A 24,374-nucleotide genomic window follows, 5' to 3' on the forward strand; every position below is an offset into this window, starting at 1 on the left:
TATATCCTGTTCATTGGACTAACTGCTAGATCTTGGTAATTATTCTTATTATAGAGCTGAGTAAAGAATAGTGACATGTTAACCTGTTAAATACTGCCTTTCAAAACTTGTTTAGCCTCTATCTCTCTATGACCTGCTATCACATTATTCAAAATTAAGTCAAAAGGCAACTTCCTTCATCAGTTCCAAAAAGTTACACAGACTAATGGCTCAGGCCACATTTTGCTGGGTCTGAATTACAAACTTCTTATGTGAAGCAAGGGTTTGAGCGAGGTACCTTCGTTCTTATCATCCACATGGACACAGCTGCCAGTGCAAAGAATGAAAATGGCTAAACTAAATTGTCATTAAAAAGGCCCTCTATTAGCTGAGTTGAGACATAAAGCAATCCTTCCACTGCTGTAAAAGTTCAGAGGTTTCTATGTTCATATATTACATATGGCCAGTATTTGAAGAAGCTGCTTAGTGACAGTGATTGCATCTATGGGGGGATAGCAGACTGGTCTATTGCATCAGGTTATGGGCAACTCAGAGATTATTAATTACAGGGCCTCAGAGTCATCTCTCTACTCATTATAATAAGGGCTTTTGCTCAATGAAGAAATCACCTTTGGAAACTCTACCCACCACTTTACCAGCTATTTTTAGGAGGAAAAAAAGTAAAACGAAACCTTTTCAAAATACATCTAGGGCATGCTTCAGTAAGCAGCACTGCCAGTTTCAAGGCCCTGCTTTGCCCAGTTGCCTGCTGGTTTCAGCCTGTGCTCAGTCCCTTTAAATAGGCTGTCACAAATTAAAGGATATGGACAAGAACAAGCAGCCAAAACCATGGAGTGATAAGTGGGACAGATAGAAGGAAAAAAGACATTGTGCAAGCAAGTGTAGGGAAGCATTTCTACTTAATGTTTAACCACAGAACTTAACAGGGGGGAAAGTATGGCTTGGGCTAGGTTGCCTAATAGAAACCTGTGGTTCTATTTCTCCTTCTCTTCAAGAAAGCAGTACAGAATGAAGATTTTGAAGAGGCTGCATGCTGAAGAAGACATTTAAACTGAACTGATATTTACTGAAGAAGATACTTAAAATTTTCCTTACTTTTGCAGAACTTCACAGCCTACACAATGCAAGGGAAAAAAAAAAGAAAAGCAGTGTGTTTGTGAGACCTTTTATCTTAAAATCTATTCACACTGGATCTCCCTGCAGGTATCTTTCCAGACTACATCTCAGCCTGACACATTTAAAATTAAAAAGTCTCTCTGGTGATATGCTAGTCTCTAGACAATTGCAACAAAAACAAATCACAAAAAGATCACAACAATACAAAACAACCCCAATCCTTTTTTGTTAAAGGGGGGAGACAGCAATTCAAAAAATCCTCACTCTTTTCTTTTATTCATCGGGCCCCTTATGCCAAATGAGCTTTCACAGCCATGACAAAGTCCGGAGTTTGAGCCGCAGAGGTTTACCAAGATATCATGTAAGTCCACCTCTACTCTGGTCCTCAGCTGAGATGGAGGCTAAAGGAAGAAATTACAAATGGCAAAGGCAAACCCTTTATTAGGATGACCTCAGCTGAAGTTTTAATAACCAGCCTACACAGTTGTTCCTTGTCAGCACACTCAGGCATTCAGGGAGGCGCAACAATCTGCACGGCTCTTGGTGGGAAGAGCAGAGGTTGCCAGAAGGAAGTGTTTGGAGGGCACATAACCAAAGCTGGGCTATGTGTACACGACTGAAACATAAGCTGCTTTTCTGCAAGCAAGCTCTTTTAATAGGAATCCAGTTTATTTATTTATTCAGAAGCAGATGGCATCCTCTCAAGATGTTATGCAGAACATGACACACAAAACAAGTATTTTCATCTGAGCATATTTTTTCTAATCAACTCCCTGCTATTCATCATTAAGTGACAAACAAAAATTTAGTCTCCAGAGTCTGATAATACTCTAGGCTAACTGAAGCTAACTCAGGATACAGCAGTAAGTGATGAAATGTAATGACTTGTAATGCACTGGAGTACAGACTAGATGATGTCAGTGTCTTTTGACTTAAAATGTTCTACAAAAAAAAGCATTCCAACTGCAGGAAAAAAAATATTACAAATTGCAGCCTCTGTGCTGATGAGCACATTTGATAGACAAGTCCCATGACCTATGGTTACTCAGAAGTGCCTAACAGAATTTTTTTTGTATTTATACAAAGAGAACAAAAGGCAAGAAATCTTGTCAGAAAGTGTTAGTAATACTGCCATGCAATCACTGTGTTGTAGGATTCTGTGTGACATTGCTGATAGCTTTCATACAAAGATTTTATGTAATTCCGGCTGAATCATGACCTTTAATCTCCATTCATTGCAAAGCCTAAGTAACCACCAAGTCCCTTGCAGAAGGATATCATGTCAAAGAAAATGTTATCCCTTCATGCAGACAAAACACAATTTAGAAGGAAGTCAAGTACTATCAAATTCTCCCCCCTCTCCTAACCCTTCCTACTCCACACCTCAACTCAGAGACCACTGTGTGCCATCTTTGCTAGATACACCATGTTTTCCTTTCAATAGAAGTCATATATATCTAAGTGTATTGATGTATTGAGGTTAATTTGCCACACAATGGTACAATGCAGTACACCAAAAGTGAGTCATCCTCTCATTATGGCCTCATACAACACATAATTAAAATATAAGGGACTCCCACAAACTAAAGTAATTTTAGAATTTTCTGCATGAAGAATGTGCACAGTCCTAATATTTTCTAATAATTTAACAATTTACTGGTTTTATTTTAAAATAAGATCACATTGAAAGAATAGTAATATCAACTCAAGGAATTTGTAAGTTATGCAGTTTACCAAGGTGGTTCAAATTCAGCAGTCACTGAAATCACATTAAACTTCTAAGGTCCCTTTCTTTTCCTGCCAGTGTTTTTCCAGTTTCTTTTCATTGCCTCCCCTGCACTCCTACCTGGGATCATCATTTCCACTCTCTGTGAAAGGAGGTCCTTCCCACTCCTCTCCCCTATGCCTTTCATTTCTTCCATTGGCAAGGCAGGGGAAGGGAAGGACTTGAGGATTTGGACTGCACTTGGTCCAATCTCCTTGGGAAAGGGCAGAAGACTCCAAGAATGGATCCTCTAGGACCAAATCAGCCTGTGACCTGACTGTTGGGATGATCTACTATATGGAGTTAAAGATTATAAGAAAAAAAAAAAAAGGTTGTATCTTTTCTCAAACTTACTGCATCGCAAGATAACTTGTACCCGAAGTTCTCATGATCAAGAAGGATAAAATTTGCAAAATTGTAGTGAATTATGCAGAAATTTTGTCACCCTCTTTCTCTTATATTTATAAGGGTAAATTAAGTAGGCAAATCTAAGCTAGTTTCAGTGTGAACATTCAATTTCTTACTAATTACTTATTCTCACTTTATTTTGTTGTGCCTGAACATGGGAAAGAGAATAAAACCTAGGTTTTATTTACATGTGTGTAATTCTTCTTTTTAAGAGTTTGGGCTATTATTATTTGGATGATTTTGCCCAACTGAAGTGCCCTTCTGAAGATTAGCCTGCATCATTTACTTTCCCACTCTGCTATATCCAGAATGCTGAAGAGACTTAGCAGGTACCTAAATATCATTGGAGGTTGGAAAGGAACACTTAAAATTCAATTTTTCATACTGGTGATGTTTTTCTTCTATAGTTTTTCATACTGAAGAGTATTTCCAAGCATTGCCAGCTGGGCTTTTGTGTTCTCTGTCCCCTTTTGGGAAAGAGACAACAGTTGAGATGATGACTGAGCTCCAACAGCTCCATATGAAGGAGCTACCAAGCTTCAGTTTCCCTCCATGGCCTGCCTCTCCCACAACTAACCCTATGGTAATGCAGCCAACTAGCAGTTCAACACTAGTGAAAACCTAGCAAACCAGCTGGTAAGGGCTAATTCAAACCTGTCTGCACTTCTTTACTTTCTCATAAAAAAACCCAAAAAAACCAACAACAAAAAACAAAAACAAAAGCAAAAAAACCCCAAAAAAACCCAAAAGCCAAAAAACCAAAACAACCCTCCCCCCAAAAAAACCACCAAAAAACCAAAAAAACCCAAAAACAAAAAAAACCCAAAAACACAACAAACTTGAAACAATTTTTGAATGTTCATCTCATGAGATACTAAGATAAAAAGAAAATGAAAACTTGGGAGTCTGGGCCTCCTGCCCTTAAGTTAGTAGTAAAACACACTTGCTGGGCGAGAGATTTCCTGTGTTTCCAGAGATTAACCTCCTTGCTGTTTGTGAGTGTGAAAAAAGATACAGTTGGAGAAATGAATAGTTACAGCAAATTTAGTAACTTATATATAAATATGTAATCAATGAGAAAATAATTCCTTCAGGGAACTGGAATGATGCTGCTGTTCTTTTCAATACTGTAACTGAATAAGTCAATAACAAAAAGCATTTCCCCCCTCATGTACTATAACTGAGAAATACTGAAATCAAGGTAGTCACTTTTTGGCTTTAGTCTTTTTATTTAATCCCTGATGAGAATAAAAACTAGTTGGGATCCCTGTGCTAACTCGGGATATTACAATTTAGTGTGGGTATAAAAATTCAGAAGTGAAGAGGGCATTACATCCTCCATGAAGGGAAGACTAGAGTACAATCCCATTTCCATCTGTTCCTCTAATGGGCTTTACCTTAACTTTAGATATTTTTTCCATGAATGTAGATATTCTATCAACAAAATTTCAATTGTATATTTTCTTCATAAATCTTCAGCTACATTTTAAATACACAAATTTTACATACACTACATTTTAAATACACAAATTAATTTTAAACAAATCAACTAAATGCCTAAGTATTAGAAACTTCACCACTGAAATAGTACCACAGTGTCACAGAACACCTGGTTGGAAATGACCTCAAGGATCTTCTGGTCCAACCTTTCTTGCAAAAGCATGGCCTAGACAAGAAGACCTAACACCCTGTCCAGCTGATTCTTGAAAGTGTCCACCTGTGGGGAATCTACCACTTGCCTGGGGACATTATTCAACTGGCCAATTGTTCATACTGTGAAAAATTCTCCTCTTGTGACCCATCTCCCCAGCAGTAACTTGTATCCACCTGATACTCCTCTTCCATATGACTCCTTGTTCAAAGGGAGTCTCCACTTTCTTTGTAACCACCCTATAAATACTGGGACATGGTGATAAGGTCTTATCTGAGCCTTCTTTTCCCAAGGCTGAACAAATCCATTTCTCTCTCAGCCTTCCCTCAAGCATCAGCTTTGATCACCTTTGTGGCCCTCCTCTGGACCCTCCCCAGCCTGTCCACACCTTTTTGCATTGTGGGGACCAAAGCTGAACGCAGCATTCCAGGTGCAGCCTGACAAGCAATGATTAGAGAGGGACAATGACTTCTCCATCTCTGCTGGTGATGCCCTTGTTGATGCAGCTCAGCATCCTGCTGGTTTTCTTTGCTGCTGCAGCAGCAGCAGCAGCACACTGCTCACTCACATTGAGCTGTTTGTCCACCAGGACTGACCCCAAGCCCCTTTCCATAGAGCTGTCCCCCAGCTGGATGGATCCCAGCCTATGACACACTCCTGGATTATATTTTCCTTACATGGGATACCAGGCCAGACTGCCATAGATTAAGTTTCTTTAGAAGGAAGATGTAGGACACCATTTTGGAAACCCCGGAGAGTTTCAAGTAGACAATGTCACCGCTCACACCCCACATCCACAGGTTACTTTGTCATAAAAAGTGATCAGGTTTGTCAAGCAACATTCGCCCTTGGTGAGCCTGTGCTGGCTCTTCCAAATGACATGCTTCATGTGAGCTGCGATGGCTCCCAGCAGGACTCATTCCATCACTTTCCCAGGGACTGAAGTTAGACTGATGGACCTATAATTTCCTGGATTCTCCTCTAAGCCTTTCTTTTAGATGGAGGTGACATCAGCCTTCTTCCAGTTTTCTGGGATATCCCTGATCTCCACAACTTCTTGACTTCTCTAAAATTATGGAGAATGGCCTTGTGGTGAAGTCAGCAGCCTCCTAACACCTCTGGTGGACAGTGACAGGGTCCATCAGTGTGTATGGATCTAATTCCTGTGACAGGTCACACACCAACTCTTCCTTCACTGATGGAGGGTTTGTGTTTGCATCCACCTGGATTTTTGTTCTCAAGGCCAGGGACCCAGCAGTGTGGGAAAAGATGGTGGTGAAGAAAGTGTTGAGAACCTCTCTGCCTTTCCAGCACTGCTGGATACTGTTCATTTCTCCTTTTTAACAGCAAGGCAGTATTTTCCTTCTGTTTCTGCTTGTTGTTTTCTTACCTAAAGAACCCTTTCTTGTAGCTTGTCACGTCTCTGGCCAATTTAAATTTGAGCTTTTGCTTGTCAAACTGCATCTCTGCACACCCTGGCAATGTCCTTGTAGTTCTCACTGGGTGTCTGTCTGCTTTTCCATCTATGGTGCACTTCTCCTGGCTTTGAGCAGACTCAAAAGCTTGCAGTTAAACCAAAGAGGTCTCTCCCTACTTCCGTCACCTTTAAAGGGCATGAATAGTTTTTGAACTTCCAGGAGAGTTTCTTGAAAACCTCCCAGCACTTGCAGTCTCCTTTATCCTCCATGGAAGCTTCCCACAGAATCCCTCCCAACCAAGCTCTGAGTAACCTGAAGTTTTCTCTTCTAAAATTTAAAACAATTGTCTTAATATTAACCTTCAGTGTGTTCAGCAGGATTCCAAACTGCAATATTGTGACCAGTGCAGCCCAGGCTATCAGTAGCAGAGATATTACAAAGCAGAACTGCATTTAATTTGTTGATTTGTTCAAAACACTCATGTCACAGTATCTAACAGATGTAAACGAGACTGATCCAAGGTACAACAAACAATGGGCAGGGCAGTTCTAGGATTTCACAGCAATTTCTGAAAAATCTAAATTGAAAGAAACTTAATATAAGCCTATATTTGCCAATATAAGCCTATAAGCCAATTTGCCTACCTAACTTCATCCTCTACAAAAATATTTTACTCATAAATGAGTCACAATACAAGTAGAACAGAATTACAAGAGTATCTGTGAAATCTGGACACATACCAAGCAATTTACTGACCTGTAAACAAGGTCTGTAAAAGCACACAAAGATCATATAACAGTTCATATCATCCTGCAACCAAGAGAAATCCTCCTGAACTGCTGAGGATTGCCACGGATGCTGGAGCATCTCAGTTTTCCAAAGGTTTCAACAGCCTCCCCAGGGGCCTTCCCTAACCCTGACACAGTGGCCCACCTTACTTCCGTGCAGGAGAACCTAAAATTGCCTCAGAATACTGAATTTTTCTTTTTAGTCTTCAAAGAGTATGAGGCCTGTCCAAAGAGTGTATGTAGTAGTTACAGGAGAAAGATAATATTTAAGTACATTTAACAACCTCTAACACATAAAAGATTGAAATGTTTGAAAATGTGATCTCTGAACCTGACTGAGTTGTTAGAAGATCATGGTATCACTAATGCTGACACTGGCTAAGTACTAAAACATTAGACAAAATTACAAAAGGAAAAGTATGTTAATATCAGGCCAACTGTAGACCCACTGACTTTTACACAGGTTTATCTTGAATAAATGTTATTTATTATTATTCCCATCCTTTTTAACCTGAACATATGTATTTGTCCTATCAGTAGTACAGTAGTCTATAAGTTTTTAATTTATGATACACAATAGTGTGCTGAAAATGTCTTCATATCACACTTTAAATGAAAAGACTCTAGAGTTTATTACTGTTTTTTAAAATTGTGTATTACTGACATGCCTAAAACATTTAATAGAGAATGGACTACTCCTTAACACGTTATGAACCAATCACTACTCTACTAATATACTTTAACTACAAAATGACATTTCAAACTGGACTATGCCAACAAAATTGTAGCAGGGAACCCTCAACTATTACAAGATATAAGAGAAGAACAACAATTCCTTGAAGATGACCACTAAGTCAGACTAAAACTTAACACTAGAAAGAAGAAAGGACTTCAGAGCAAAATATCTTAACATATTATAACAAGTCCATTTTCTTCCTCAAAGCTTCACGGGATGCTGAAAAATAAGGATCAGTGGGCAATACTAATTGTGTTGGCTTGTATTACTTTTTCAGAAGACTCAGTGCTCTTTAGTGCTTAGTGCTTAATGCTACTCAGTGCTTTAATGTTAGCTAGTTACATCTGTATTTGGAAATGCAAAAAGAAGTCTGAATGCAAAACATTCAAAGCAAAGAAATGTTTTAATTTTGGGTTTTTCTCCCTCTCCCTCCAACCTATTTAGAAAGGTTTTTTCCACTGCTTCACTGACTGCACACAGAAAGATCATTTGTAAAAACCCCTCCCAAACCTGACTGACTATATAGGACCCAATAAAGCTAATGGAACAAAAAGCACTATCAATGTGAAAAGAAACAAGAAAACAAAATGGCCCACTAGCTTTCAATAACAGCAAAGATGTAACTTGTGTTTTTGTATAAACTTTTAAATATTTAAAATAGGTTTTCAAGCTAATTGCCTACCCATGCACAGAAGGTAAAAATAGATGATTCTCTAAAGAACACAGAATAATCTGTCATCCTTTCTACTCAGAAACTGAAACAGAAAATCACAAACCACATAGTAAGTTGTTTGAAATACCCATTATTACCATATTGAGTTTGCCTGCTTGTACTAATGTAAGAAAAAATCCACTATCTTTTAATTCTTTGGTGAAAGGATGCACTGCCACAAATACACTTTCACACACTTATCAAGTTTGAGAGAAGCCCTGGCAGGATATTCTTTCTGTTTGCTGAAAATTTGTTTTTAAATTAGCTCTGTCAATAAAGTGTTATGTCTGGTAAAATAAGCTTTGCATTTACTGTTGCTTTCAACTTATTCCTGTATTTCTCAAAAGTGCCCTCTGAATTTGAAATCCATCCAGAAAACCAAAGGGTGAGGGGAGAATACAGCACAATAATTCTGTTTACACTGGATGGATTTTTGAGCTGACTATTCCAAATCAAAGGAGGACGGATGACAATCAGTGTTCTTTACCTAAAGCATCTGAACTTTGAAGCATTTTTCCCCCTAATATGATTGTTTTATACATTTCTATAAGCGAGTTTTGTAAAGTAGGAGTGCTTCACATAAGAACCTCAGCAGGAACCAGACCAGAGCTCTACCTTCTCACTGCTATTCCAATGCCTATCCTGATACCCTGACAGGGCAATGACTAGAATCTCTGAACATCTGCATAGTAAAAAGCTTATTCTATGAATAATAGTTAAGAGAATAATTCCATAAATAAAACTGGTTAACAATGTAGAAAAACATATAAAAATAACCAAATTTAAGTTTTCAGATATGTCACAAAACACTTCCTTACTTCTGAGGAAAGAGAACTTACATTGTTTGTAAAATGATATCAGGCCTATAAATATGGTATATTCCCATTATCCCCATAAATGCCTATTCTTTTAAAATGGCCATTACCTCCCTCTCTTGGACTCAAATAAGTTTTAGCGAAGAGTTCTCAGGACTAAATGGAAGCATCAACTAAAGCTATAACTAATCTTTCTCTTTTGAATTTGACACCCTTTGATTTTTCTAGATGTCCACTTGTCTTATTCAGTCAATTCCAGAATAGAAATTTCCAACTACATTATTCATTATTTCATCATGTCCATAATTTGTTTCTTCTCCAAAATATTTACTGTATTCCCTTTAGATATGGGATTTTTAAACAAATTATTTAATATCCTCTTTGTTCCAGTTGTATCAGCTTTTATCAATGGCTTGGCCTAGATTCCCCAGCTGTGTATGCACTGGAAGTACTTTGGGACACCTCTCATAGGGACCTTGCCAGCCACTCATTCTGTTCCCTCTCATTCCAGCCCATCTTTCAAACAACAAAGGAATTCAAGATGAAATCCAAAGGACAGCAGTGCTAAGACATGGAAGACATTGTGCCAGCCAATGTGTTATCTGCACATTCATTACATACCAGATGTGACTGAATAGTAACAACAAATGTGTGAGACAAACAGAGAAACCTTGACAGCTTCTTTAGTCCAATACTAGGCCAAGTCTTCTTGGAGTTGCCCTTCGTAGCAGTAAGGCATTCCTATCTGCATCCCAAACTAAAAATTCTGTTAGGAGCTAAATTCTCTTTAGATGATCAGCTCAAATTATCTTTCTGAAGTCCATCACTTCACTTAGCTCCTGCTTCAGGTATGTCCCTCTGAAATTTCTGTTCTCTTGTACCTTAAGTAATAAAGTGTTTCTTTGCAAGTTTTGTACCTTTGCTGCTCACTGCAACACTTTCTTTAAAAAGAGATCACTAAATATAAATAAGCACAGATTCCACTGCCAACCTTGCGACACAATGAACGACTAAGCCTACCCTGTTTTCCTTCCTTCCAGTCAGTTTCAGAGCAGTCTTTTGAAGCACAACTTCTTACTATCTTTCATTGCCTCTTTCAAGGAATATTTTCAAAGAAAATAGATGACAGTCTGTATTTCTTTATCCACACTTCAATAAGATGTTTAAAGAACTCTTAATACAATAGTACAAAGCTTTCCTCCACTTCTTCCACATTAAATTTTAAGACTTCCCAGTTTTCAGATGCATTTAAATTTTCAATATTGTAGCTCAAAGTGCCAATGTTTATTACTTGCCTTTGTTTCTTAAAGGTGTCTAAAACATAATAAATTTTAAAGCATTTTAAATTACACTAACTTACTAAAGACAAAAGCTTTTTATGTGTTCTAAGATTGCAAAATTAAGACAACTGTTACTAAAGAAGAAAACAGTTACTAAAGAAGAATTAACTGTTTGATAATTTGTGGCCTAAATGCATTTCAGTGTGTGTTCTTAAATAAGTTTACAATATAAGTGGTATGTAGAGCAGGTAATGTAGATATTTTTGTTCGGAAAAAAAAATGCATACAGTGTTACAAACATACAGCTTCTGTATTTATTTTCTTTTAAATAACAGTAGTTCATTGTATTATTACCAGTGACTCACAGCAGCAGCTCCACATTACGGTTATGCCACCTTGAGTACTGAAATTTTTCTGGCTGGGTAGAAAGTAGAGTTATTCCAGGGCAACATAATATATGCATGTATACATAAAAATAAAAGGTATTTTTATGAACACCTATAACATTCAAGACTGTATCCAGCTGTTATCCCAACAGCTAGCCCTAAAAAACCTTGGTTTTGAATCTTAGTTTTGCATCTTCCTAAATCTAAGTATATTGTCTCTTTCACAAGCATTGGTGTAAACACAGTATTTCAGAGTTTTGTCACAATTGCATGATATTTTATCCCACCTGTAACAGCCTCCCTGTGAGAATGTTTTGTTGACTTTATTTTACGTAGACAATGTGATCTAGACAAATCTTCCACAAATCAAATTACAGTTGTTTTAGTTGAGTTTTTTAATGGATTTTTGCATCAAACTATTAAGATTAATCTTTTCAAGAGAACACAGATTTATAATGACAGTTGCCTAGGCAAACATGCGTTCCATCCACTTCACAGCTTTAACAGAATGGGAGATGAAACTTTTTCAAAAATTGAAACAGCAAGAGACAAAAAAAGTGGCTGGTTAGTTTACCAGGCACAACTGCAAAAGGCACCACATGAGTGTTTCGGATTGCACTTCACATTTCTAAAGCTGCTCTGAAATTCTACAATTTTGACAATGTTGGATAAAAAAAAAAGTATCTAGCTCAACATTTTTGTTCTATCATTCAGTCTGATCTTCAACACACTTTCTCTGTGCTAATGTATGCAAAGTAGGTTGAAAGGGTGTCTTGTAAACAGAGGCTCTGCTTCATCTTTCCTAAGTTTTGGCACAGCAGGTGTGACAAACCTGTCCTCAGAATTTACTTTTGTCTCATGTTAGCACATGTGCTGTAGGAGAATGCAATGGCAGATCATTACTGACCCCCCCTGATCTGTCAGTCAAGAGAGATGCAGACTCCAGATCCTCAGCTCATGTAAACTGGTGTAACATCAGAGGAACTGCACACCTATGAGTTTATGTTTACCAGGGGTTACAGCTGTAATACAAATTCCAGTGAGAACAACACAGGAGTTTTTCTAGCAACTTAGGCTGAGGTTCTTATGTCCAAATTGAGAATTTATTGGGAAATTTCTTACCTTTTTCTTAAAAAACCCAAACAAACAACAACAACAAACCAATCAACCAACCAAACAAGAAAAACCCCCCAAAAACCCCAACACAACAACAACAACAACAACAATCAAACAAAAAACAACCAAAACTGTTCAATTCAGGGTTTCCTTAAGTCTTTTTCAGGAACGGAATTAAGAAAAGAAAAAATTATGTGTCCGTCTCCCTCCCACAGGACACATCCTCTTCCTCATTGTCACTTCCAGAAGGCTGATAAAAATAAGCCTACCCTTAAAGGAGCAGTTGGTTTGGCCATATACATATGATTAATCATATATATAAATACATCTCCCATACCTGGGATTGGGGAAAGGAAAGAGATCACTCTTTTCAAAGTAACTACATTTTACACTAGCTCAGCTGCATTAAGTCTACACCAATGTAACACCCAACTAAGACATCTCCATTTTGGGAACTGAAGAATAGCAGAACGCAGAAAAGGAAAGAAACAAGTCACTTATGCCTTATGTTTCTCAAAAATGAAAGCAAACTATGCACTTAGATCCTGATTACTATTATTATGATAATCTGTTGACATAAACCAATACGGTTCTAAAGATAAGAGATTTTCACATCAAGTTCTCAGCCCTGGGGCTCTATGTAAAGTAACAATAATGTGTACTATAAACTGCAGAAGCAATAGGGCAGAGGGAAGACAGAAAACCAGAACAGTAACAGATCAATTTTCCACATGGCACAGACCATGCACTCTACAATATTGCTTAAAACTTTTGCATTTATACTAAGCCAGAAAATATAAACAAGAAACTGGTAACAAGTCAGATTAATTTTACTTAAGAGTAAAACAGCTGAAGAACATGACTTTGTAAGGTAGAAGGAAAAATTGATGTTAGGTTAAAATGTTGCAATTTAGTGCATAAGAGACATAATAATGTGAATTCTTAAGAAATACAATCAAAAGTCAACTTCTGGAGAAAAAAACCAAACCCAAAGGTGTCTTTAAGGTTGATTAAATGAAAACTGCTTTACTCTTTTAGTGATTTGCTAAAAAGATAGACAACCGAAGATAAAAAATTACACACTTGTGCAGTTGAAAAAGAAGTTTAACCAGTAATTTTAGAAGTTAAGAGAGCTTTGCAAAGGACTTTAACCCATTTAATAGGCTTTTGTTTGCACTAATAAGATATTTGGTTGCTTTCCAGATCACTCAGCAGAGATCAAGCCCCTATCCAAGTGCAACGTACAAAACACACTGAAAAAGGAAGTTCTTCTCTTAGGGCTTTTTTTTTAATCACCATTTACTACTTAACCAACAAAATCTCCCAACTAAGAAAAGGAGTGCTCAAATCTGTTTCTGTCCTTTCAGGATGCTAAAAGGAAATTAAAAAAAAACCTGTAACACATCATTCCCACATTCCCTTTTGTTGTACTCTAAATTCAGAGCAATTAACTTCTTCAACTTTTCTCTTAATTCTGCTTTCTCAGAGGGTTTATATGCATGGCTCGTGGTCCATCTTGACAACTCTGTGGTTCACAGCTCTGTCAGCTGCTGTGCTCTTCCCATGGGACTCTCGAGCTTGGCCAGTTATGCTGGTGACAGCAGACCATTCCTCATGAAGAGTTCAACACTCAGGCACACATAGGCAGAGGTGAAAAAGTAACTGGGAGAATTTGGGAAAGAAGTGTGTGAGCTTCCTTCACCCTAATGAACAGGGAGGGACTGAACTCCTTTCAGCTGAGCTTGGTATTGCATTGAGAACAGATGTTTCTCCTCAGTTCCAGTGGCCTCCATAAGCCCTTCCACGCTTGCTTGATTCCTTTTGAGACTAAAGCTATCAGACACTTAACCAAACAGACGCTATTTTCCTTTGGTGTTTGAGTGGATTTTTATTTTTCCAAATCTATGGGTTTTAATCCCATAAGCTGCTTTGGGGAAAGCAGAGAACAGGTAACAAACAAAACTTAAGTTCAGTCTTTTCTTCTAATTTTTTTCTGATGCCACTTTTCATTTTCTGACAATACCATTGTTTTGAGATGAAAACAGCACCATTATCCAACTAAAAAATCAGCAGACACCCTTGTTCCTTGTAGGGTGCTACACTGCAAGCATCGTTGTATTGTCAGCCTGCTGCTCCTGCAAGTTGCTAATCTGAATTGATATGTGCAAGGAGGGAGATGCTAATGCCACTGTGCACACTGGTGGTGCTTGTGTGACTAACAAGTGATGAAATTTACTGCAGTTCTTGTATTTCTTCTCTTCCTGGGTGCTGGCACCATCCAGCCTTATTCTAATTTTGACAACATATGCAGCTAGATGTGCTTTTCTTCTTTATTTTAGACTTTGAGCTTTGCATGCTTTTCTGCCTGAAATTTCCCTTCTTGTGGCATTTATTCTCAATTACATTGGACATTGCTAGCTGAATAAAAACTGTAGCAAATATAGGGTTACCCAGAATAAAAATTACTAGAATTTGCCAAGAAATGGTATTGCCCTGACTTATGATCCTTTCTAAAATTTCAAGACAACTCTCTAGCCCTGTGTGACTGACAGATCAGATTCCTTTTACAGCTTCTCTTCTTGTGCACTCTATTAAATATAACTTCCCTGGTTATTATGACCATACTATGCTGAAACCATTTGCAGCAAGATTTCAAAGCTACTTTTTAATACCACTTTGATGAAGGAAACTTTGAGAAACTGTTAAGGTATCAGAACCTGTTAGACACAAAACCACCATTTGTCTTGCCTAGTTTTGAGTAATATGCCTTACTTGTAGGTGCCACTAACCTTCTCCACAATATTTCATTTCTTTGTTGTTGTCTTTCTACTTTGTTCATCCATTCCAGGATTGCTTTTATTAACTGGTAGTAACAACTGATGATCACCACATATTTCAAAATACCAGAACCACAGCAATGTTCAATTCAGTGATCTGTCCTCACTTCTTCCATACATCACCCTAATTCTTAGACTTGTATATATATTACTCCATGGACTCAGTTTTCAAGGCCAAGCCTTTAAAATATGAACATTCAACACAATGCTATTCTTTTGATAGCAGCTTGATTTCAGTGTGCTGAGACTGCCAGCTCCCAGAGTAAACATGACAGATATTTTATTCCCCAGAATCCCTGTATATTTAAACAGATATTTGCTGATTGTCTTTTCTGAGACTGGAAGATTTTGGAACATGAACTGCACCACAGAAGTTTGTCTCAGGAAAAGCAGGATTAGGTGCTACAATAACACTAATATTTCCTAGTAATTACTATCATAGCATTTTCATATGCATACACATTTCTGGGATTTTTGGTTTACACTTCTCTTAAAAATTAAACAAAAAAGAAAAAGGTAAAAACAAGGTTGGAGAAAACAAACAACAGACTAAACACTGAGTAGTTTCACATCCTGAGCGAGGACTGAAAGATCAACCTGAGTCACACTACTAAACAGTCATAGCACCATACTCAAAATCAGGAACACTGTTTTCATATTAAACTTTGGATTATTTTCCATTATTACTTTAAAAAATGTAATTCAGTTTTAATTTTAAAAGTAGTCTAAATTTTTGGAAGTGCAATCTGTATTTTTCTAGAATCTTTCAAAATTATGCTTTATGACTAGTGATTTCTGTTTTGACTAATTAAGTTTACCAAGAAAAACATCTTGATAAAAAATTCCTAAACCAGCTCAAGTAAGAAGCTATTTTTCAAAACATGCTTTTGTATTCCTGACAGCATCCTCCTAGTGGTAGTAGGAATTCTTAAAATTAACAGAAGGTGTATGTGGAGGAGGTGGGATGTTTGGAAAGAGTGCTCCAAATGCCAGCTCTATCATCTGTATTATTAATATGTCAGATCTGGTGCACATGAAGATGCATTTCTGTGCAATGAATACCCCTCATGATATATGATTCCTGAGGTCATGCTGAAAATGTGATGAGGTGTCCATTTAAGACTGAAGGAATGTCCTGAGTAAGGAGCAAAACAGGATCCTGAACTGCAGCAGCTCCATGCAGGGGAGGGAAGCACCTATTTACTACACTTTTAATGAGTTGCAGTGTGAAGTTAAAAATAAAAGCAGCCAGAAGAATGCATCTTCAAGGAGTGAAAAGACAGCAAATGTGTCAGCTCAGGAAGCTCCAAGGCCTAGAAGACAGGGCTGTCTCTCTTTGCTTCTCCCTAAATAAATCCACTCAGGCCACACATAATGGCTGAATTGGAGCCTGGGGTTCCATGAGGAAAATACATCAAAGAAATCCGGAAAAGTTAGGAAGAGAGACTGATGTCAGAGAAGTGCAAAGTATTTTTCTTTTACAACTTTTTTTCCAAGTTTTATAATTCCAGAAATACTGCATGATTGGAAGGTTACCTCCAAAAGTGTTGCAGGTGAACAAAATAAAACCCCAATAAATATGGATATTTAGCATCCATTTCCCAGCAGATATGCACAGCTCAGCTTGGGGACTGGAGTGGAAAGCCTCAGTTAATGCACTGATATGCCTCCAGCAGCAGACAGAAGGTGGAACATATTGTGTATGTTTCATCAACCACGTATTGTGACTATCTCCTTGGCTCTCCTTTTCTGATCTACACCTTTAGGATCTGGTGAACACGTAAGTGTGAGAAAACTCTTGTATTGTCATCAACCCTAGAGCCAGTCAACAGCTTTCCTTTTTAGCTGCCCAGACTAATGCCTGGAAGAGTTGAAGGAGGTGGTGGCAGTTGAGGAAATTTTCACACAGCAGTGAAACAGGAACAAATCTCACCCAACACCTTCTGTGTCACTCCCTTTCCCCTGCAGGCCTTTCTGCTTCCATCTGATGCCCTGTCACTGGGCCCTTGCCATACCACTATTACCAAAGTGAGAGGCTGGTGGGAAAGATTTAATCTGATCTACCCCAAAAGATCCTTCATGCCCCAGGTATAATTTTCCTGGATGCCATGAGGCAAAAAAATGAGATGCCAAAGGCAGAACTTACCAATCAAGTCACTAGGAAGCCCGCCATACTCCAAAACACCTATTAACTATCATAAAACCATCCCATGCAAAAACACACTCCTCTACCTCACCTACTCAGAGAACTCTCATCCTGGCATCTCTTGCATCTTCCCCTTCAGCTTTGTTTACATCCTTTGAGATTTGCATTCCTTCTTTAGCCCATGCAAAGCAAGAGATATTCCTGGCATCTGTGTGTGCATTGCCATGGTTACCTAGTTCATCTGCAGCAAGATGGGTTGGTCCATGACCTGACACTGCAGCTCCAGGAACACATTCCTCCCTTGTCCACTGCTTCTCAACCTCTCTGGCTGCAGCTGTTCTTTTGGAAAATCTCAACGCAAGCAACAGTGGGGTACCCAACACAAACTCTCCCAAAGTCTCTAGCACGTTTTTTCCCTATCCAGTGTCTCTAAGTGTGTTTTTTGGCAGGTCCAGTCCTTGAAAAATTCCAGACAATTTTTCCAGCAAGCTGTCATCAATAGCACACCTGCACATTTGACCTGCTGCATTTCATTTGAGGGTGCAGTCTTTACTTGAAAATTTAGACTTGGAAATTGAGCCTCCAAAGCCTGCCTATGAGAACACTTGTGACCACACAGCCAAGTCTGTCAGGGAAGAACAAAGGTTTGGGGCACAACAATAAGGACCAAGAAATCTTAAACAACGGTCTCAGCTGGATGAGGGACAGCTCACTCCTAGAAGGGCAGTTTAGGTTACTTTGGTGTCACAAATTTTACAGTACAAATTGAATTAACTGTGACCTACTTAGATATTAGCAAGCCAGACATCACTCCTAAATAAGTGTTCAATATCAAATGAGGTATAAACAACAAAATATTGATAAAATATAATGAAAACAAATTTCAATCCAGGCAGAAGGCATATATATTTCCACAACTGGCTCAAATTTTCACAGAAACAAAGCTTATTAACTTTGTTTTTTAAGCAACATCACTCACTCTCACAGGTTTTTTCTCCAGGCAATATTTACAACAAAATAGATATATAAACTGTTATGAAGAATCCTTGTTCACTCCATTCATCTCTTCCCATAATAAAGTTTGTAATATTCATACCAAATTTGACCTATTTAAATAAACTTAAAGCAATGATGTAATATCTGGAAATGGTACACTAAATACGTGTACCACACAATGTCAAGGCAAACACAGATGCATCTGATGGTGATTCTGAAAACACAAATACCAATAAACTTCTGCAAGGAAACCAAAAGCTGTAAATTCGAAATTCATTTGTAGTTATATAGTTACGTAAAATAAAGTGAAGTTCTCCAGACTTGATTTAGCGTGGCTGGAACAGAGTGGGTAATTTGTCTGCATCTCAACTGCAAAAAAACTCCAGTCAAATGAAAAATCACCACCAAAATGATGACTTGTACACCTACCTTTTCCATTTATTGTTAATGCTGATGCAATTGTGGCTGTTACTGGCACTGGCAATTGTGGCACTAATGGATGTATCCTTGGTCGGCTCCCCATCCTAGCACGCTCTGCACCAGGTCCTAACAAAGCTCCCACAGGTTTTTCTGCTGCTACTTCTGGTGCTACAGAGTCATCTTGATCTTGCTCTATATGGTCCATTTTATCTGGGCTTTCATTCTGGAAGCCATCAACTGTTGTCCGGCTCTTAATTGGACTTTTGGGCACTAGGATTTTAATACCTGATTTTGCAAGGTCCATATTTTTACGTCCAGAAAGTGACGGTGAATTGTTTTTCCGGAACTTCTGTGTGGCAGAAAAAAGTTGACTATTTTTTGACTCGTGTTCTTTAGTCATAACTAAAGATTTAGAAGATGTCTTTGAAAAAGAACTATTGGTAGATCTAGAAATTTGTTTTCTGGCATTATTTGGAGAGGTCCTGTTTGTCCTGGTTAATGTGCTTTCTTTCTGCTTTTCATTGTGGCGTCTGTTAAATTCATGTATATATTCCTCACAATTGACAAGGTGCTGTTCTGGCTCCCAAGTATCATCCTCGCTGTCGTATCCTTTCCATCGCACCAAATACTCTGTTTTTCCTTTCTTGTTTTTCCTCTTGTCAACAATTCTCTCTACCTGTTAAAAATCAAAAATAAGCATTAGGCATGGGGAGATAGACAACTCAAGAGAGTGACATGCATGTAAATAATTTGTTAAGTGTAGACAGATTATAAAATAGTCTTGTCGTTTTGTAATCTGTACCATAGTTCTATAGTATTACAGTCCTTAACTGCTGACTGGAAATCCTTTGCTTTAAACTTTAGATTATTACTTTTATCTCAAAAACATGTTCTAGAATATCAAAATTGTTCTTCACTAAGTATTTTGCATGCACAAGAATCTGAATATGACAGTTTAAAACTGACAATCAGCACTGGCCTCAGAGAAGCTCTTGCACCAACTTCAATGTGGACATGATTTCCCTCTCTCAATATAGAAGTCATGTTTAAATATGCTGTATAAATACAGGGTGTTTACCTTACCAAACTTATCTATTTGATATTGTTTGAATAATTTGCTTGCTTAGCATAAGGCATATGTGAGAATCTCTCACTTAAAATGAGCTAACCTTTAGCTATCAGGGACAATACGGAACAGCTTAGGAACTGGGGCAAATTCAGACAATATTTTTTAGAGACTTCTTGTGAAAACAGAATTTGTTTTTGTCAGAGCCTTTGATACACATACTTGAACAAATTACCATGCCTCACTTATCTGCAAACAGAGATTATATTTATGTCACAAGTATTAAGCATGCACATTCTATAACTGCATGTGGAACCCATGGGCTGGAGGAATTCAGGCAGTGGGGTGAAGCAGGCAGGGCAGACAGCAGCAGCTGCAGGGACAGAGGCTCATGCCTCAGACTAAAACTTATGCCAATCATGCTAATCCTGTGGAAAGGGAATTCTTTGACTGAAAAAGATATAAGTGCAAAGCTAGTCTTAGGGTTTCCCCTTCTTATTTCATTTTTTCTACCCAGGCTGATTCTTCTGGTAAATCCTCCATCCCACTTCATTTCAGTTATGGGACTGATACAGCTTTCTTACTCATCTCTCTCTTCTTTTTGGTAATAAAAAAAGGCAGGTGTTTGGGACCGTTATTTATTAATTTAACTCCCAGCCCTTCATGAAAAAATCCATGCATAGAAGCTGAGATCACACCTACCTAGAAGAACCTCTGAAGAAAGAGTGACATTTACAGGAGTGGCATTAACCCAAATGGAATGTCTACAGAACAGTTTAGAAGGATGGGAGGAAAGTACAAGGACCTATGGTGCACATATAAACAGTGTACATAAATGGTATATGGTTCATTACCAAATCACGTAACTGCTGACAACAGATCTTCTCAAGAGTGCATCTCAATTTTACATGTGGCATGCTATCATAATGTACTCCCTGGTTTTCAACAGTAAGGTTAAATGATTACTATTATTATAATCTCAGCAGCAACATAAGGACATACCCTACAACTGCATGTGATACCCTGCAGGCGTTGTACTGTGTCATCAGGCTGTTGCTCAGCTCTGTCTGCACAGGTCTTAAAAAAACGCAACCAAATAAACACAAAAATAAGAATCAAATATAAGCAAGCTCCACTTTTGCCTTGTTAATCTGTTCAATGCATTCTATAGAGAGATATGAAATATAAATTGTCCAAATTTTATTTAAAATCTTAAAATGCATTAAAACTATTTTAATTATGATTATTTAACTTTCTAGTAGTTACTGGGATTAAAAAACCATGCAGCTAGAAAAATGAAACTTGTTTTTCCACAAAACTATTTAAAGACAGCTTAAAAGAAAATGCGACTCCAAGAATTGAAGAAAGTCACGACAGAGAAACATGCCTTCAATTTTTTCTTAGTAGAGACTGAGTAAAAAGACCTTCAAATATTAAGTCAGAAATGTTAAATTAAAAACTAAGAACAAAATCATGAATCAAACTTCCTATCTTGTCAAAAAAGCAGTTACTGCTAGTCTTGCTTATCCTCTCTGCCTCTCTTGACCTTCTAAAATAGACTTTAAGAGCACGATTCTCAGAGAAATATCTCTACTACTACCAAGGTATTTTTATTCTCTAGTACAAAATCTTTGTAATGAACAGCATCAATTATTGAGCACAAAGTCATACCACTGTCTTTCAGTACTGAAAGGCCACCCATTAAGGACATGCCCTTTTCAAGTAGGAAGCCATCCCTGTCATCCAAAAAAACAGATACCTTGCAGAGATAATAGATGAACTCTAGAACACGAGACACAAAAATCCATTCTTAACCTGATGATTTATGGAGCAAGCAGAAATGCATAAAGAAAACAGTTATATTTAGCTGTATTGTCCAAGCCTGCAACAAAACCTACTTTGACATTGCTCTTTTTGATTAAAAGGATTTTTTTCGTAACACTTCATTTTTTCTTGAATACATCTTTTTATTTTCATGTTTTATTTACAGCACAAAATTTACAAGAATTAACCTGTGATACACAATTTATCATGCAGATTCAGAGCTTTAGTGAGGGACTTCTTTTTTTGGATTGAGTCTGTTTGGTTAGTCTGACTCCCCTAGAAGCACTTGAAAAGCTGCTCAGAAATATTCTGCCTCAATACTTTTGCTGATGATAACAGCTACATAAGTGTTTCTCACCCAGAGCTGGGAGCAAGATATATCCTTTGCCATAATCACACTAGTACTTTGTGACAACTACCATTTTTACAGTGTCCCATGCCCTGCCCCATACCATGGCCTTGTACTTATTTTTAGAGATTACAAGGTTCTGTACTGCAGGATTTGCCATTAATGGTTAGTTTTCAAGTGTTGTATAAGAATCACAACAGAAGACAAAATAACATAAAAAGATAAAACAGGTGTGAGGGAAAGTTATCAGGCAAACTACCTGGGTGGTAAAAAAAATAACATCTCCCAGTTTATTTTAGCATGCTAAGTTATCACTTTCCCCACCTGGGGGGTACTGATCAATGACACTCAAAAACTCGGGCAGCAGAAGAACTGACAGAAAAACAATGAGCTGCTCAGAGGTATAATCCAACACTGAAACGCCAAATTATAATCCCACCAACCACAACTATACCTGAGATTTCCCATCTGTAAAATGGTAAATTTCTCTTCCTTCCACAAACGTGGTAAAATTGGTTCATGCTTGCTCTCCCTCCCTGAGGATTTTAATTGCTTTTATTACCAAATTATACACAATTTACACTCAAAAAACTTCCCAACAAATGAACAAACAAACAAAAGTTTGCATGGTTGCAGGCTGAAGTGCTGTCTGGCTACAGCTGCACCAGGTGAAAATGACAACACTGCAACTCCTCCCTGTCCTGTGCTCAGAGACAACAGCTCCTCCCCATCTGCCAGCACAACTTCTTCTATAATTATTCCCTAATGTAGTTCTGCCAAAGTGACCTGGTTTAGATATTAAGAATACCTGAGTTAATGTAGGCATCCTGAAATAACTGGTTTGGAGAGCAGCCACATATGCAGTATTTTCTGACACATCTAAAAGGACTGCAACTTTCAACAGAGGACAACAAACACCTATAGGCTGGACTGGTCCAGTAACCTCATTGTCAGGAAAAGGGCATGCATTCTTAAACCCTGATGAAAGCTTCTTAGTTCAGGTCACTAAAAGTAAGCATGAAATTCAAAAGAATATTCTCAATCTAAAGCACTATCATTTAGGCACATTTGTAAATTCAATATAAGGCATGCTCTCAGTCACTGTACATGTGTGTGTGTATATATATATATATATATATATATATAAAAAAAAAGATCGTACTTTGAACATTTGAAGAAATTAAACTAAAAGTACATCTGTTGGTGGGTGAGAAGGCAAAAAACAGAAAGACCAAAATGAACATGTGTGGGCAGGTAAATATTCAATGAGTATTGCCTTGTTTATAATAAATCCACTGTGCATTCCCATCATGTTCCTTTCTGTCCTCACACTCGTGTCAGGCTAAATTAATTTAAAATTTACAGAATATAATCTATTGGACTTCATACTCTACCTGCTGTCTGTAAAATATAGGAGAAGGCCTTGTTCTGTTAGCTGAAGGCTATGTTTACATTACTGTTTTTGTTCAGAGCAGTAGTGCAATTTGGAAGCAAATCCTTCCCTCCTCTGCAATATTCCTGCTTACTGTCGAATGGTTTTATTCACAGACCAGTTTTGGTATACAGGATGTGGATTCTTTAAGGAGAAATATAAACTGGAAATGGAAATGTACCAATGCATCTGTCACGCTTCAACCCCTAAGGGGGCACATAGATCCAAGCAAGTAACACCTCTGAACAGTTTCAATACATGTAGTGGCATGGATATTTGATCCTGAGGGGCACCACTAAATCTAGTCCAAAATAAAAGTGCTGCACAGCAGAATATGTAGAGGTGGGGGCCACAGCACCAACTGCTCACTCTACTGATTTTCTCCACTTGAGCCAAATTACTTCTGGAGATATTCCCCAAGTCAGAGACAGAAAGCTGGAATAAATGCTAGTCTTACATGACATCTGTATGCACCACAAGGGAACAGTCACCCTTTCTGAACTGGACACTATTTCATACACAAATGGGACCTAAATGAGGTCCTAATCCCCCATAAGCAATCAGCAATGTTTACAAGTGGTTGTATCTTCCATTTATTAAAATCTTGCAGAAGTCAATGATAAAATATTCAAATACTTCTTATTGTAAATAAAATAAATGCAATCCATTTATTAGTTGATTAAAAAATCAACTAATAAATAGCAGCATACCACACAAAAACCATTAAGTGCCATGTCTTGCTTAAAGTAGTTTTGGGGAAACAGTTATTCAAAAAGATATTTGGTGAGGATGTCAAAACACATCTGAAGGTCTGTAAAATGAGCACTAAAATCTTATTTTACACATTTTAATAGAAAATACATAATTTCCCATAGGATGACTTAAGACCAAGTCAGAGTATTGCTCACTGCAATAGTTAGCACCAGCAGGGAAATCTGAAAAACAGCTTAACACATACACATAGAATATCAAAATAGATATTGTATAGAAAAGAATGTAAAAAACCAATATTGTATGTCTTAAGATCAAATAGCATCATAAAGAAATTACACCAGGATATCATATAAATCCAAGAGTTCACCTTCACTGCAGCTGCACGTTGCTCCATTGACA

At 37.7% G+C, this 24,374-nt stretch overlaps 1 protein-coding gene across 3 annotated transcripts in view; it reads right to left on the minus strand.

The window, feature by feature from the left end:
- The window catches only part of CDYL (chromodomain Y like), a 105,778-nt gene that overhangs the window by 39,523 nt on the left and 41,881 nt on the right, over positions 1-24,374 (minus strand). For 2 of the 3 annotated variants that reach the window (XM_054654576.2, XM_077181257.1), the window contains exon 2: positions 18,600-19,266. The exons of the other annotated variant lie outside the window; for it this stretch is intronic. In XM_054654576.2, coding sequence (XP_054510551.1) covers positions 18,600-19,266 — 667 coding nt within the window. The remainder of the gene's footprint in view (positions 1-18,599; positions 19,267-24,374) is intronic. 3 annotated transcript variants of the gene reach the window in all.

Source organism: Agelaius phoeniceus, chromosome 1, assembly GCF_051311805.1.
Source record: "Agelaius phoeniceus isolate bAgePho1 chromosome 1, bAgePho1.hap1, whole genome shotgun sequence".
In the NCBI taxonomy this organism is placed as follows: Eukaryota; Metazoa; Chordata; class Aves; order Passeriformes; family Icteridae; genus Agelaius; species Agelaius phoeniceus.